Source organism: Onychostoma macrolepis, chromosome 22 (assembly GCF_012432095.1).
Source record: "Onychostoma macrolepis isolate SWU-2019 chromosome 22, ASM1243209v1, whole genome shotgun sequence".
NCBI classification, from domain to species: Eukaryota; Metazoa; Chordata; class Actinopteri; order Cypriniformes; family Cyprinidae; genus Onychostoma; species Onychostoma macrolepis.
In genome coordinates, this window is record NC_081176.1 from 7186450 (window position 1) to 7203886 (window position 17437).

At 35.0% G+C, this 17437-nt stretch overlaps 2 protein-coding genes across 2 annotated transcripts; both read left to right on the forward strand.

Moving 5' to 3' along the window:
• Positions 1-96: 96 nt before the first annotated feature.
• Positions 97-8937, forward strand: LOC131531049 (SLAM family member 9-like). Its single transcript, XM_058761601.1, has 6 exons — positions 97-531; positions 3149-3466; positions 7323-7610; positions 7704-7808; positions 7946-8007; positions 8645-8937. Exons 1-6 carry the CDS (start codon positions 483-485, stop codon positions 8690-8692), a joined length of 870 nt encoding a protein of 289 aa, XP_058617584.1. The 5' UTR covers positions 97-482; the 3' UTR covers positions 8693-8937.
• Positions 8938-11231: 2294 nt separating this feature from the next.
• On the forward strand, positions 11232-15790 carry LOC131531043 (natural killer cell receptor 2B4-like). The gene is made up of 6 exons (XM_058761595.1): positions 11232-11325; positions 12419-12736; positions 12948-13259; positions 13339-13452; positions 13864-13931; positions 14357-15790. Exons 1-6 carry the CDS (start codon positions 11277-11279, stop codon positions 14405-14407), a joined length of 912 nt encoding a protein of 303 aa, XP_058617578.1. The 5' UTR covers positions 11232-11276; the 3' UTR covers positions 14408-15790.
• The last annotated feature ends 1647 nt before the right edge of the window (positions 15791-17437 follow it).

Sequence of the window (17437 nt, forward strand, 5' to 3'; positions counted from 1 at the left end):
GCGTATTCCACACGTCAGCTCTCGTTGTGTTCATGTTGTGCTCAAAAGAGGCCCAACATCACAGCCCTAAAAATGCCTTAATGAGTTTGAATGCAATTTTTCATCAAAACCGCTTAAAGCTACAGTAGCAACCAAGAAAAATTCTGGTATATTATTTAGCATTTTGTTAAGCTGCCAATCTGTTTATGCTATCAACGACACATTATGGGTAAGAGTCTAGTTTAAACGCTAACTCCGATTTGACTGTTTCTTTATTATTTCTTATTGCACTGTAAATCTGTTTTGTGAAGACATTGACTGTGGTTCAATAAAAGCAGGACAGGAAGAAGACCCTTCACCTACAGTTTAAACACGCATGTACAAAAACACACACTCTTCATCTCACAAGAAAATCGACCACAGCAGGTTTCAGTTTGAGTCTGAAGATGAGCTGACAGACATATTAACTTTTTCGCAGACTTTTCACTGAACAATTGAAGAAAATGTTTCACGTGTTTGCTTTGTTCTGTTTGTGCTGGTGGCGTCTGATTGGTAAGTTATAAGTATATATTTTTGGGTTAATGTCAGTAGCATTATTCACAGATCTTAAAAGTCATGGAAATGGAAATGTGAATTCTTCGTTATGCCATTTCGTTAAACATTTAACCCAACTGTTGGTAGAAAACAACCCAATCGCTGGGTTTGTCCATATTTTAACCGGCGCTGGGTTGTATTTAATCCAGCATTTTTAGAGTGCGCCTTCAAATCTCATGCCAGGCCCAATTTGAGAATTGCATGATTGGGGGACATTTCAAAAACTTAGCACATTATCTTGCAATGATAAGATTGATTAAATATAAATGTATAAAGAGAGATCATAAGCTTTTTTTTATTTTTCTGATTCAGTACTTACTTGACATACAGACCCCATTTAAACATCTGATAACTGAATTTAAACCAAAGAAGTTTGATTCTTGTACTTGATATACATGTTGTTACATAGATGATCAAAAGTTGCAAACATTCACTGATGCTCAAAGCAACACATAACCTAACATTAAGAGCCCTGGGGTGTAAACTTTTGAACAGGACAATTGACACATTTTGAGATAACAGACATTATTAACTTTTTTTTTTTTTTCAGACTTTTCACACAGTTGAATTTGTGGAAACTGATTGGTTGATTGGTTATTTTGTTTAAAGTTCTTATGTTTTAGTACTGCCCTTTGGAAGCTACAATACATGAAATATTTAAATGTTTCTATAGACAAAGAATGAGCAATTTACCCCGACCATCCTGTGGAAAATTGACACCCCCTGACTCTAAATGCAGTGTGTTGTATGGGTGGGTGGATCAATTGAAAATATATATCCTATAGTGTGGTTTTTAACCAGCAATATTATTTCTTTAGCAGGAACTTCAGAATTGTTCAAAAGTGACAGTAAAGGACATTGTTTACATTGTTGCAAAATCTATTTAAAAATGTTCTTCTTTGTGATAATATAAATATTTCTTGTGCATTAGATCAGCATATTAGAATGATTTCTGAAGGATCATGCGACACTGAAGACTTGTGTAATGATGCTGAAAATTCAGCTCAGATCACAGCAATAAATTACATTTAAACATATATTCACGTAGAAAACAGATTATAGACATAGAAAACAGCCTATTTGAAATTGTAATAATATTAACAATATTACAGTTTTTATTGTATTTTTGATCCAAAAAAAAAAAAAAACGACCTCAACACTTTTTTTGTGTAATGTTTATTATAATAAGTTGGTTTGTGCAAATAAATGTATTTATCAAATGGATTATGTTATGTTCTGTAATTGTTGTTAATAAATCTGGGAGAAAAAAAAAATGGTTTTACTACAGTAACCACAGTTCAATAGTATTTATTTACTATACACCATGGTTACCACTACAGGAACCATATTTTAAGCACAGAATAAAAAAAATAAAAATAAAAATATAAAAATATGGACTAGAAGTTAGAAACTGTCCCTGTCTAGAAACTGGTAGGGATTTTTTTTTTTTTTAGATGTATGGGAGATAAATCTTGGTCAGGGCGCCATTTCGGGTCACATCATCATTAGTGTACCCTTGCATCATTAGATGATTTGGTTTTTCAACACTATACACCCTCCACAAGGGTGGCCCGCTGCAGGAAGATCAATCCTCAGCTTGTGTCCTGTGCTCAATATTCCCAAAATTTACCCTGTTGGTAAAGATGGCAGTTGGCTGAAAGGTTGAGAAGTGGGAGTTCGCGAGTGATTTATGTTGCTTTACTTGCCCAGCATGGATCATTCCACTTGTGCCAAATCCACTGGCTGCTACTTCAACGTCAATTGGTCATGCTCTGCTTGCTCTCAGAAGGATCTTGAGCACCTGATTGTGTCTCCAGTGTATCTTCCTTGCATGAGACTGGTCTTGCAGCCTGTCATGATGTGTTGGCGATTGATTGGTGATGGAAGCACATCATACATTGCTCTGATGATAAAGCTAATCTTGTTTGCTTGCATTTCCCAAAGCTCCCTCCAGCTGATCTTTCTCCTCTCCAAACCTCCCCATTGCATCCATTGCCCCTGCTTAGCAAGAGAGACAGCCTTCTTTCTTCTCACAGCCTCCTCCTGTCAACACACCAGTGTTCTCTGGTCTGATGTTGTAGCCTTTCGCCAGGTTTGTGCTTTCAAGCCGAAACCTCCTCTTCCCTGCTGGACCTGCCCTACAATGTCTTTGTGTTTCAGGGCTGCATTGCATCGAATGATGTCCACTTCCACCCAGTTACCAGGGGAGGAGCAGCAGTAATGATGGTCTCGTCTCTGGAATCCTTCAGTGTCATCTGCAGTCTTACTTAAGAACACTTGTATTCCTCGGTTAGACTAGTGAGAGGTAGTTCAAGGACCGATCCAGCTTTCTGTGCTTTACAAATGCGAAACCTCTCTAAATATTAGTTTACAAATACATCTCAAACACATCTACTGATCTAATTGTCCCATATTACAGAAGGGCAAGCTAATACCATGTTTGTAGATCACCTTTCATTTGCTTTTGCATTTCTGTGGTTGTTCTGAATGTTTTCCAATTCACTATTAGTCACAAACGACTGCTGATTTCAGGCTTTGTAAACCATCAGAAGACTAAAATCTGTTTGTTCATCAGGTGTGTTTGGTGAGTCAGTGTCAGTGACGGAGGGAGATTCTGTTACTTTACACACTGGTGTTACTGAAATACGTGAGGACGATGATTCACTGTGGAAATTTGGAGCTGAAAAGTCTCAAATAGCTAAAATGAAGAAAAATAAACAAATCTTCTCCACATATGATGGTCCTGATGGGAGATTCAGAGACAGACTGAAGCTGGACAATCAAACTGGATCTCTGACCATCACAAACATCACAACTCAACACGCTGGAATATATCAACTAGAGATAGCCGGAGCCAAAAAATCATCAAAAACATTCAGTGTTTCTGTCTATGGTGAGTAGTCCAAACATTCACATAACTTGTTTTAAATATGATGATTTTATATCATGAACGATCTTGAAGACGTCAACAATTCACTTTTCAAGACAATCGTAGAGATCTTCGTTAAAATGTTAAAACAGCAATGGCTGCCTACTAGATGACTGTAACTGGCCAAATTATATCACATGTCTCTAATATGATACATGTCTTTAATCAATGGTGTAGTCTTGGTTTGAACATTGTGTGTGTGTGTGGGGGGTTATTGAGGTTTATTTATTTGTTTGTTTGCTTAAATGTTTATTTTTGTAAAATGGTATTTTGTGCTATCCACCACACATGCAAAGTTGGTTGATTGCGTAACTGCAATAAAGTGATAGGCTAGTTAACAATTACTTGTTTATATAGGATATATAATGTATTTTATATTAATTAAACGCTTAGGCTATAGTTTGACAGAATGTTCTTATTCAACACGCCATGGGAAGTCAATCTAACTTAACATTTTCTTATATTGATATTGTTTATTTCTTATTCCTTAACAGTTCATCAGGCTCTTAATGATTTAATCTGCCATCATTGGAGTATCTGAAGGTTTTTCCATCACTCATCATCAGAACCCATTGGCTCTCGATTCTGACTTGTACTTACTCTTATGAAAAAGTACCATAGTTCTTAACTGTAGCATTTGTTATAATAAGGCTAGAATATTAATCATTACCAGGCCAATAATGACTTTTTTTTATTAATAGGCCTATTGCATTTGTTATCAGAAACAACAGCCTTTAGAAACAATAGCTACAACATGCCACAGTTGTAATATAAATCTTTAAGGAAAAATCTATTCCCTTAACACAGTGGTTCCCAAACTTTTTCTGCCGGGCCCCCCTTTTGCAGAATAAAAAAAATGAAGGCCCCCCCCCACCCCCACATACACATAAACACACCTCCAGGAGGATTTGTTTGAAACATTGTAATTCATTAATGGTAATTAACACAAATTCAGTGTGTGACAACTTACTGAAAAAAAAAAAAAAAAAACTAAATAAGGAACTAGTCAATAGTAGAAGCATTACAAGTAAAGCATGCAGCTTCAACATTTATTTATTTATTTATTTATTATTATTATTATTATTATTAACTATGTAACAGTATTCATTTCAACAGATTTTCTCTTTGTTGTCAAAAATGAACATTTTTGAACTGCAGGATTTAGACTTATTCTTACTAGTCCCACAGTCTTTTCAGTGACTGGGATGGGCTTGCCTTGTGCTGCAGATCCTCTCAAATCAGGGATGCAGCTGTGAGACTGCCACTCTTAGCTCATTTTCAATGTCCAGCTTTGATCTGTATTTTGTCTTGATTGAGGCAACTGCAGAAAACCCTATCTCACATAGGTAGGATGTGGCAAAAGGAAGGAGTATTGCCAGGGCTCTCCTGCCCAGCAATGGGTAGTCCTTTTCCACTCCAATCCAAAATGCAGCCAATGCCTTGGACTTAAACTGAAGCCTTGTTGTTGAATCAGAGGTGACATCAATGGCCGAAACCAAAACTGCTTTGTAATAATTATTTATTATTTTATTAAATAAGTCATTTTTGTAAGACTTTTTAATTTAACTCAATTTTAATGATACTGAATTTAAAAATCACAAGCCAATAAAATTATATTTTCGGCTCATTAGACCGTTTTTCTCTTTTGAAATTTCGGTGCGTCCCTATAAATATCGGCTGACTGTATATACACTAGCCTTGCCGCGCCCCCCTTATCATAACTCCGCGCCCCCCCTAGGGGTCGCGCCCCCCAGTTTGGGAACCACTGCCTTAACAGATTATCTATTATAAATTCTACAAGTTAGACAAAATGTACCACAATAAATAAGCCTACAGTAAAACGTGATAAATTATAGTAAAGGTGGTCATGAGTAGTTTAACCCCTTAACTGTCACTCACAGTTTTGAACACAGACATGATAGTGCACTATCCAAACTTATTTTTTTATAATTCATGAATGAAAACATTTTCCAACGTGATTTTGATGTACCATTTCCAGTGATGGGAATAACGGCGTTACTAACGGCGTTATTTTTTTCAGTAACGAGTAATCAAACAAATTATTGTTTCCCGGTTACAACGCCGTTACCATTACTGACAATAAAATGTAGCGTTACTATATTATATTATTAGAGTTTAATTTTTCAGTTCATCTGAATGGATGCGCAGTGTAGCTGTATTTGACGTACCATAAACTCTAGTGTGAAGCGCACGACTCGCCGTCGCTTTCTCTCACATACACGCATGCAAAGAAAGATACAGAGCAAGAGAGTCTTTCATAACATGCAGAATTGACGCGCTACATGCAAAGGATATTCTTTGTTGTATTTTCCTGTCAAAATAACGGAGTTCCTTTGGAATTCTTCAGCTTTTAAAAACTGCCGGTTTCTCTGTTAGTGGGCGGAACTAATGCACAAAGGACAATCTCATTGGCTGGCGCTCACCTATTATCCTCCCTGTTTTGATTTCAGCAAATCAATTCGAGCGAAAGCAGACAACGTGATTAATATTCATGAACCCAGCAGCTCATTAATCCTTAGTGCGTTTTATATTGATGACAAATATGCATTCATACTTGGTTATTCTAATTACTAAAGTTCTATCATCATATAATATTAAATTATCATAATATTATATTATAATGCTTGACTGACTGATAATAAGTGTCAGTAGATAAATAGTGTAGATTAATGTACAATGTTTTATAATAATAAGTTATTCTTTTTAGTGTCCATTTCATTAATTTAACATATTTAATATTGGGGCATCCAAAGTTATTTGACATTTGAAAAATTTTTAAAAAGTAAAAATAGTTACTTTCCCTGGTAATTAGTTACTTTTATAATGATGTAACTCAGTTACTAACTCAGTTACTATTTGTGAGAAGTAACTAGTAACTATAACTAATTACTTTTTATAGTAACATGCCCAACACTGACCATTTCCATGGTAATGCAATGTCTGATTTTAAAATGGGTTTCAAAGGATGAATTTTGAGATTTTAAGTTTTCAACTGATATATAATTTCTTATGATTTCTAAAGCGTGATAGAGAAAAAGGCAACTAAGAAGACTTTCTATGACAAAGGTCAGAACTCCTGTTATGATGTAGATTTTTCAGGTGCACTCTTGTCATAAATTAATCTATTACTTTTCCTACATAATTTTTTTTACAAATAAAGTGGTAAAATACCTATTTAGGAGTCTTAGACCTTTCCAACGATATATAGTTTGTCATGATTAGATTAGGATTTAATTGTAAAATAGTGAAGTAAACGTAGGCGTCCCACAGGGTGGACGGTGACAGTTAAGAGGTTAAAAATATTTTAATATAGGATAGGAATGGCTCGCGCAAATCTTCTCACACTTCTCGAGCGCATAACGGTGATTCACACACACACACACACACACAAACTACGCCCCTGTCTTTAATGCATGGTAACGTATTTGAAAACAGTTCCACTTGGGCTATAGCAGCAGTAGTGCGATGAATCAAATCTTAGTTAATAAAACGGTCATTGTGCATAGGTGCCCCCAGAACACCATTTCAACCTAGGAGCACCCCGCCCATTATTTCACCCACATTTTAACATTTTATTTTCCCCAAATTATTTGAAACATTAATGTAGACACTTTACTTGGGTTTAATGTGCTTTCTATGTATATAAAATCACTTTTCTTTTGATGCAGACACCTAAATGTCTTTCACCCTCAGTCAATTTGTTGTTTGAGATGATAGAAACACTCACAAAATAAGAACTGGAAATAAGATTGTTGTCTAGATTTATCAATATTTTTCTTTAATCTCTTATGTCTTCCAGCTCGTCTGTCTGTTGCTGTCATCAGCATTAACTGTTCAAACAGTTCATCATCATCATTATATTGTTCATTGTTGTGTTCAGTGGTGAATGTGGGTCATGTGACTCTCTCCTGGTACAAAGGAAACAGTTTATTGTCCAGCATCAGTGTGTCTGATCTCAGCATCAGTCTCTCTCTACCTCTGGAGGTGGAATATCAGGATAAAAACACCTACAGCTGTGTGCTCAACAATCCCATCAGAAACCAGACCAGACATCTGGACATCAGTCAACTCTGTCACACATGTTCAGGTACAGCAGCGCTGAAGTGTTTATTTACTGACCTGATCTCTGTCTATTGTTGTAGATCAGACTGATTCAAGTCTCTCTTTTACTCTCCTCCAGGTCCTCCAGACTCTGTATCTCTGATAGTGTTGATTTCTGCTGCTGCTGCTGCTGGTTTTCTGTTGATTGTAGCTGCAGTCGGGATCTTCTGCATCTGCAGGAAATGTAAAAAAAAAAAAAAAAAAATAGCTCAGGAGATCAAACAATGAATGCATATGTTGAAATATTTATCTTTTAAAAGGCACAAATGTCATTATAAAATTAAAATTTTTGTTTTATGTGTTATGTCATTGTTAATGCAGTCCAGACACATGGGGAAGACAGGACTGGTTTGTCATTATGTAAATCAACATCAAGAAAAAAGGTAAGAAGTTGCAAGAAATTGTTGCAGTCAGTCTGATTGAAACTTGCTGACTGGGTTTTTGTGTGCAATATAATTCATTTGCAGACCTATAAATTCATTAGCACAAATCAAAATGTATTAGAATGCAGAAAATGATTGCATTTTCCTTCAATAACAACAAGATATTACTGACAAATTATGCTTATTATTTAATGATTAGTTAATCCAAAAAAAAAAAAAAAAAAAGGTCTTCATTTATGCAAGGTACTGTTACAAACCCGCATGAGTTTCTTTGAGGCAGATTGTCGGCCTCAGTCACCATTTACTTGCATTGCATATTTTTTTTTTTTTTTTATATACAATTAAAGTTAATTGTAATTAAAGTAAATGCCTACTAGAAAATATAGAGGCTATCCTCCAGATTAAAATATATATCAAGTATTCATGACAGTGATCATTAAATAATTCATAAGCTACAATCATTAAAATCTTAAAAGCTATGACCAGTAAATGAAATTATTTTACAGAAGCTTTAATAAGGTCTTGTAAAGCCTGCCTATTCGCTCTGAATGAATTCGAAGCAAAATACAATTATAATTTTTAAAATGCTTTTAAACTGTTGCTCTCATTTGACTGTATAGCCTATTTTTCCTTGCAGAAATCAAAGGAGGACCATGTGTATGGAAATATCCTCCCAAAGCGATGATCAAATACCCAATCTACTGGAATAAATGAATGTTACAGCTCATGCGGGTCCTGACTCACACCTTATTTTATTTAATTAAATGTTTCTTCTTTTTTTTTTTCTTTTGCACATCCACTCTCATTGTTATACCTTGAAATGTTGCTGCTATATGTAGTCTATTAGTTTAATTTAGTGGCCCACACATATCATATAGCATTCAGAAACTCAATTAAATGTTCTATTTGCTAGCTTTACAAGCCTTCATTATTCACTGTAAATCAATCAATAAATAAATAACGATTGAATGCAGTTTATCACACACAATAAGCTCTACTGGATATTTTGGCAAATTCAGCACAATCACAACATCGCTCTCTGGTGTTGAAAGCGGGAAATCACATCTCTATAATAGCGCTTTTACCCGACACAGTGTGCTATATAAATCAGACTGCCAAAGTCACGTGATTTTGGTCAACTGGGTTTCTTTAAGTCATAACTGTTTCGAAATATCAGTGGTTCGCCGCTAGGGGGCGATGATTATCTGAAAACCCATGAGCCAGCAGTGTCTATCTCAGATCAGTTTTACAATTTCTAGACATTTAATGACACATTTTTATAATAAAAATGAAGAGATGTAGTTTTATCTCCTATTGGTCTAATTACCCAATCTCTCAGTAAAACAAATAAAACAAGTCCTACAATTTAATAAAATAACACACATAAGACACGTCATATTTAATGGCATTAGATGATTTGTTAATTGCATTCAATATATTACAGCTTTTGGAAATAATTTGCAAGTGGTTTGTATGCATGTTTTGGTATCCAATGCTTTTACACTGTTCTGTCCAGCAGGGGTCAGCAGCGTGTTGCAAAACAACTGATTCAAACCTTTCAAAGATTCTTTTCGCACTCTAAATCTTGAAATCAGCTGTTTTGTACAGAATGCATATGTGACCCTGGACCACAAAACCAGTCTTAAGTCGCTGGGGTATATTTGTAGCAATAGCCAAAAATACATTGTATGGGTCAAAATGATCCATTTTTCTTTTAAAGCTTATTTATTCCGCTTTCAGATTATGTATAAATTTTAATTTTGAAAAATTGACACTTAAGACTGGTTTTGTCATCCAGGGTCACATATAGTTATTGCAGTGATAAGCAGAACAACAACACATTACTGCCATTAAACCTGAAGACCGACCTGGGGCCTATTTCATGAAACAAGTTTACCAAATAAGCCAGGCTTAATTATTTTAGTTAGCCTGACGTATTTTGATAAACCTAGCTAAAATAAACCTAGCTTATTTGGTAAACTTGTTTCATGAAACAGGCCCCTGAAGCAGTATTGATAAATACATACAATTACAATCTACGGTTATTATTATTATAATATACAACACATCAACCGATAGCTAGTTGATTTTACTAATGTCTTTGACTCATATTTACACCTTTCTGCCGTCTTTACTTTCATTCACTATATCTAGTGGCGCCATCCGGTGGGTTTTAAATAAAAGCAGCTAAAGCAACATCAGAGCACTATGCAGCAGGTGATTGTAAAAGTCATGTGACATAATATAAAATGTGAAAATTGTGTCACTTTGATGCGCTTCAGCAACAAGGTGGCCTTCCGGGCCTGTGGCTGCACTTGGGCCCGTCGCCCCACTGACTCCAATGGCTTCTCCATTCCTCCGCATCCATTCTTCCCTCGTTCCTCTGATTCCATATTAGTCTTCACCTCCAGAAAGAAAGCATTCTAAACTTTTGAAAAGTTAAATATGACATTTTTGTTATTGTTTCTCTCTCAGTGTCAAGCAGTTTCTCATCTTGGCTTGTTTCAGTAGTTTAGTGAGTCTTAAAAAGCTGCTCATAGTAGCAGGACAGGAAAAAAAAAAAAAACTCTTCACCTACAAGCTAAACACACATGAAATAAATACCCGCTCTCATCTACAAGATGTTTGTCCACCCAGCAAATCAAACCACATATCTGTAGAAAACAGACCGCAGCAGGTTTCAGTTTGACTCAACAAAACCTGGTACTGTGAGGAGGCAGACGTATTATCTATGCACTTTGTTTTTTTGTTTTTTCATTTACTAAAATTAGAATAAATATACTTAATTTTAAATGTAAAAATCATTTGTTAATTCAACACACACACACAATTAAATTAATCCACGATTCACACAATATTCTTTTACCTTTATCCATTTAACACTGTCAGGAAACTACACTCTCAGAAAAGGTACATAAACTGTCACTGGGATGGTACCCTTTCAGTAATATGTACATTTACAATACTAATATCCACCCTTAACTGGTAAATACGATACCTTTTGAAAGTGTGCCGCCCCAAAGACAGCTTTTGTACTTTAGAGTGTACCTTACAGAAAGCAAGTTAAATTATATAAATATAGAATATTTGCCCGTTAAGAACAGTTAAAGTTGTAATGACAGCCAGATGAATTATAAAATTATACCATGCAAACGCAGCGTGTGAACGAGGAGGGTTGAACTCTGTTGTGGGAGGATTCACACATTTACAGTTCTGCTGTTGGTTTAGCAGGTAGTTTTATTAGATCAGATAATGAACGACTGAAGAAAATGTTTCACATGTTCGTTTTCTTCTGTTTGTGCTGGTGCCGTCAGATTGGTAAGTTCGAAAAACGTTTTTATGGCTTAATTTTTTCCCACTTTAGAGTAATAAAAATTGCTGCTACTGTTCAAAGATTATTTTCATCGACCGCTCTCAGTATCATGAATATTTTGAAATCTACTAACTTTAGTCTCTCTTTATCATATAAAAAATTAAAATTTCCAGATCTAGAAAGGTCATGAAAATAAGTTTTATTAATTTACAATCTGTATCGAAAATATCTGGCACAATTAAACTTGTACTATCCATCTGCAATAAATGATGTAACTTTATGCATTGATTTTCTTCTGAAAGGAAAGATTAAGGATGTGTTGCACCATAAGGACTAAGCTTAAATCAAGGTTTAGCTAATACGTCTGTTGTGCTAAACTTTAAACTTTGAAATATGTAGATGTACATTTAAACCATCATTTTGATCCCAATGTTCCTTTACATTTAAGATAAATTAACTTTGAACCCTATTACTTCAAACTCATCAAGGACGTCGCATGACTGCAAAATCTATTTTTGGAAACCTGTTTACTTTGAGTTCATATATAGAATTAATGCATGTATGTGTTTAATATATTACATATATATTATATATATTAAATAAAATTCTTGTGGTAGAAGACACTGGGGCATTACTATGAAGAACCCTTCGGGGTCGTTATAGCTCCAGGATCCAATGTGTTCTTAATGTGTCCTTTTTTCATAAAGTATGCCATATTACTCCATTAATTGATACTATAAATATCTTTCCAGGCGATTTTCTTTGTCTGCTTGATTCTAGCAGTCTCTCTGTAATGGTAGCGGTTAACAGTTTACAGCAGTTTATAAAGACAGTTGATATTTTAGACATTTATTGTTCTTCATCTGTGTCAAAGGAATGTAAATATAGCAGTGATATACAGCTATAATATAATTTAAACCTTATTGGTGCAACTCATCCTAAAGGTGTGGCTCTCACACATCTGTCACATATCTCACCTTTCATTTTGTTTTGTGTTTCTGCTGATCTTCTGGATGTTCTCAACTTAACAGCATTTTTTTCAGGCTTTGTAAACCATCAGAGGCTTTAATCAGTGTAAAATCAGTTTTTTTTTTTCAGGTGTGTTTGGTGAGTCAGTGTCAGTGACGGAGGGAGATTCTGTCACTTTACACACTGGTGTTACTGAAATACGTGAGGACGATGATTCACTGTGGAAATTTGGAGCTGAAAAGTCTCAAATAGCTAAAATGAAGAAAAATAAACAAATCTTCTCCACATATGATGGTCCTGATGGGAGATTCAGAGACAGACTGAAGCTGGACAATCAAACTGGATCTCTGACCATCACAAACATCACAATGAAACATGATGGAGTTTACCAACTAGAGATAGCCGGAGCCAAAAAATCATCAAAGACATTCAGTGTTTCTGTCTATGGTGAGTAGAGATCATTTGTCAAAATGTTTACATATTCTAATTACATATTCATTTGTTAAATCGTTGTATAGTTTAAGAAGACAGACATACTGAGTGACCATCAACACACTAAACACTCACTCAACACAAAACACATTATCACTTGATTCACAACACTGAAAATAGACTGACAGTTCGGTTCATATTTCTCTTTATTCTCTCATGTTTTCAGCTCGTCTGTCTGTTCCTGTCATCAGCAGTAACTCTTCACAATGTTCTTCATCATCATCATCATCATCATCCTCATCACAGCAGAATTGTTCATTGTTGTGTTCAGTGGTGAATGTGGGTCATGTGACTCTCTCCTGGTACAAAGGAAACAGTTTATTGTCCAGCATCAGTGTGTCTGATCTCAGCATCAGTCTCTCTCTACCTCTGGAGGTGGAATATCAGGATAAAAACACCTACAGCTGTGTGCTCAACAATCCCATCAGCAACCAGACGAGACATCTGGACATCAGTCAACTCTGTCACACATGTTCAGGTACAGCGAAGCTGATCTGATCTCTGTGTTCTGTTGTAGATCAGACATTTATGACTGTCTCGCTTCTACTCTCCTCCAGGTCCTCCAGACTCAGTCTCTCTGATATCGCTGATCTCTGCTGGATCTCTGTTGATTATCGCTGCAGTCGGGATCTTCTGGATCTACAGGAAATATAGAAAAACCGATCAAGAAGGCAAGTGATTCCTACTGCTTTTAAACAAGTAATGTAACAAATAATACTTTGATAACATGCTCAAAATATTTTAGTCGACTGATAGTGTTATCTTATAATTTAATCCTTTATATGAAACCAAATTAATATTTATTGGGTTTGACTATTTCTGTAGATCAAACTAAAATCAGAATCTATGTGTATATAATGACACTGAACATCACTCTTTAGTCGTCTCACTCGCACAAATACAGAATCTGCGTTTCTCAATCTGCATCAACACTGAACATGCAAAAACATGAATGCTTCATTTTAATTCAAAAATGTAAAAAAGCTTTCTCCATTTTATTAAATGACCAAAAGCAGTTCAGAATCAGATCTATTGTCTAGGATTGAGTTTAGCTGTTTTAATGCATATTATTGTTGAAACAGTTGAGACTTCTACAGAAGAGGTCATTTACACTGAGCCGACGTTCAACAAAACAAACACAGAGGAACCGGTAAGACATTTCATTGTTCATTTGCTGAGTGTATGTGTATAATTTCTGCAGAGAGTCAGATGAAGATCAGTGTGTTTTTGTTTGCATAAAATGGAAGCCCATTTCCATCAATAAGAACAGAAATGCTCTGGTAAATCATAATTACGACATAAAAAGTTGAAATTATGACATACTTAAATAATAATAATGAAATGAAAGTAAAAAGTATGACTTCAAAACTCATAATTATGAAATTAAAAAAATGACATACTAAGTCAAAATGATGATGTTTAAGTCATAATTAATGGAATTAAAAAGTTTAAGTGATGACACACTCGTTTCGACTATATATCACAATTTAAGCCATTTTATGTTATCTTATGTTGCAGAAATGGGCTTCCATATTATTTGTTATCATTATATCTTGTGTTATGCATTTTTTACAGAAAGTTAAAGAGGAGAGTCATGTGGAATATGCACCAATAATGATGAGATGATCAACCATCAATGTTTTTATAGTACAAGACCCAGATTGTGTGATCATTTTCACTAGAAACCTCCTGCAACGACCTCAGAGTCAATGGTTGAGCTTTGAGATCGTGAAAATCACCACGTTGCATCTGGTCTCCTAAAACTTCACAAGACTTTACCTTGTGATACAAGGACTTTAATGAATTAGGTAACTCTTACAGCCCAATGGAGCATTTTCATTTTTCACTCTTAAGTCAAAAGAGAGAAACGTAGATGCAAGCTACCCATCAAAAGGAACCGAGACCCTGCTGTGGTATTGATTATTTACATCGGTACAGAAAATGCGGTTTGATCTGCTGATAGACGAACAGCTTGTGCATGAGAACATGCCTACTGCTGGACGTTTGTGTTTGATGTCTGTTCGTGAGTGTTTGAGGTGTGAAAAGTGTTTCTGTGTCAGTAGCATGTGGTTGAAGGGCTTTTTTCCGTTCTTGCTTACATGAAACCGTTGACTTCTGCTCTGCAGAGAAACCACTTTACTATATACAGTGATACTGAACCCATCAATGCTGATTTTGACAAAATGGTCTCAAATCAAATAGAGATGTTACTGTTCATATTAGTATATGAAAATATCATATGCACAAATGCACCATGATCTTATATACTCATGCAGTGATCCTTCAGTTAAGCAGTGATAGTTTCAGTAGTTATTTCCAGCTCAAGACTTCTTTCTAAGCAGAATAAAGGTCATATCCTCTGTTTTTATTATTATTATATTATTATTATTTCATTTTTTGTCTAGGTCATTTAAAGAATAAATGCAATGTATGATTTACAATTTATGATTTATGTTTGATGTATCTGGTTTTTGGTTCAAGTTTGACTAGCAGGGCTCCTGCGCAAACACTAAATGTGACAGTTCCTATTTAGTTTGTTACTACAGTTAACAAGGAATAAAATGCAAAGAATGAAATGTTTAAAAAAGTGTTGAACTGTTGTGAAATGTAGTTTTTGATAAATCATGAATGGCCCACTTTACCCACAAAATAAATTTGTCTGCAGTGCATGAGCTTAAAATGTGTATTGGTATATACCTTGCAATAACACATTACATGAACTGCATTCAAACTGAAATATTAAAGTTGGACCTTAAAAAAAAACAAAAAACATCTAGGTGTCTAAATTACACATTCCAGTGTGTTTGTATAATTTTAGCAGCAAGTCAGTGCTTATGTTTTGTGTGTGTGATACATCACATAACTTAAGAGAGTAACAGATATGTGAAACATCTGCTATAATAATATAAATTAATTGTTATCAGAGTAGGCATTTCCCCCACATAATTGTTAAATCTAACAGCAGGTGTTAATTTAATAGAAAGTGTGTATGAAACTGGCGCACAGAGCGCCATCTAGTGTTCAAAATAAAGACTTCTCATATGAAACAATAATACTAGGGAGGTCAAAAAATGTATAAAATAACTTAAAATAAAATTATGTACAAAAATGAAATCAAAAGTACTATTTTATCATAAAATGTAGTTTATACACAATTCACACAATATTTGTTCTACTTTTTTTTCCGATTTAACACAGTCAGACAAATAAGGGCCAGGAGAATTAAAACAGTATCAAACTCTGTCGTTGGATTCACACAACATTAGCCACTCTGCTGTGTTTTACTGGATAGTTACATTAGATCAGACACTGAACTACTGAAGAAAATGTTTAAATGTTTGTTTTGTTCTGTTTGTGCTGGTGGTGTCTTAATGCATGAACTGATTTTTTTGAGCTTATGGAGGAAAAATGCATGTATTTGGTAAATTATTAAAGACTTTGTAACTTTTGTTACTAGGAGGACAGCTAAGATTACTTAAAACCTAACTGACAGATGTGCTATTGCATACGCAGCATAACTTTATTTGTTTTAAACACATGTAAAAGCTGTTTTATTCATACTGAACGCCAGAGTACGGAGCCCTTTAAGGGACATGGTGGTGGGAAAAATTTTGCATTCCCTCGAGAAACTTTGCGTTCTCTCGCAAAGATATTTGCATTCTCTCACAAAACCAGTTGAGTTCGGACTGTTTACTTTACAGCTTGCAGTGGTTCATACAGCTCCACGCGTTCACAATGGAGTGGCTCATAGAGTTTTATTTTGATCTTGGACTCAAGTATAAAGAAATACAGTCAGTGCTTAGTTCAAGGCACAGTTTTGGGACATTCTAAAATGACAAATGTGGCTTAATATTTTAAAACAGTGACATTGGAGGACCAAACTGGATCATAATAAATACTAATACAATTATTAGGCTAATATTAATAACCTTAAAAATAACGTTACTATTAATAAAGCAGAATAGCCCAGAATATGAATGCAACGCCCTGCACGTTAAGCGTTTTCTCCCCCATAGAAAACGCTTAGGCTATATGAACAAATACGGTGATTTTTATAAAATACCAAATCTGTTTACAGTTTATATTACGCACAGAAAAGCAGATGAGCCCAGAACGGAACAGCTTGCAGTGGTTCATAAAACGCTTAACGCGGCCTAATGAAGATGATAAAAAAGACCAAATACGCTATAGGCTATTATATATAGTATGTATTAAAAATATGTACTGTGTACATGCTAGCCCAAAATATGAGCTGAATTGCACGATAAGCGCTTTCTCCCCCATAGAAAAGTGCGCTTAACTTGGCTTAAGATAAAAAAAAAAAAAATGGTGATAAAAAGCCCAAGTTTAATATTTTATTAAAATATACACTATATGCACAGAAAAGCAATTTTATTATTATTTTTTTTAATGTTTTGTCTGCGGGGGAGAAAACACTGCGCGTTCTGTTCTGGGCTGTGCATATAAACTGTAAACAGATTTGGTATTTTTAAATCACTGTTTGCATTCATTAGCCTATACCTTAAGCGTTTCATGGGGGAGAAAAAAAGCTTATACGTGCAGGGCGTTGAGTTCATATTCTGGGATATTCTGCTTTATTAATAGTAATATTCGAATTTGGACCTCCAATGTCACTGTTTTAAAACATAAGCCACA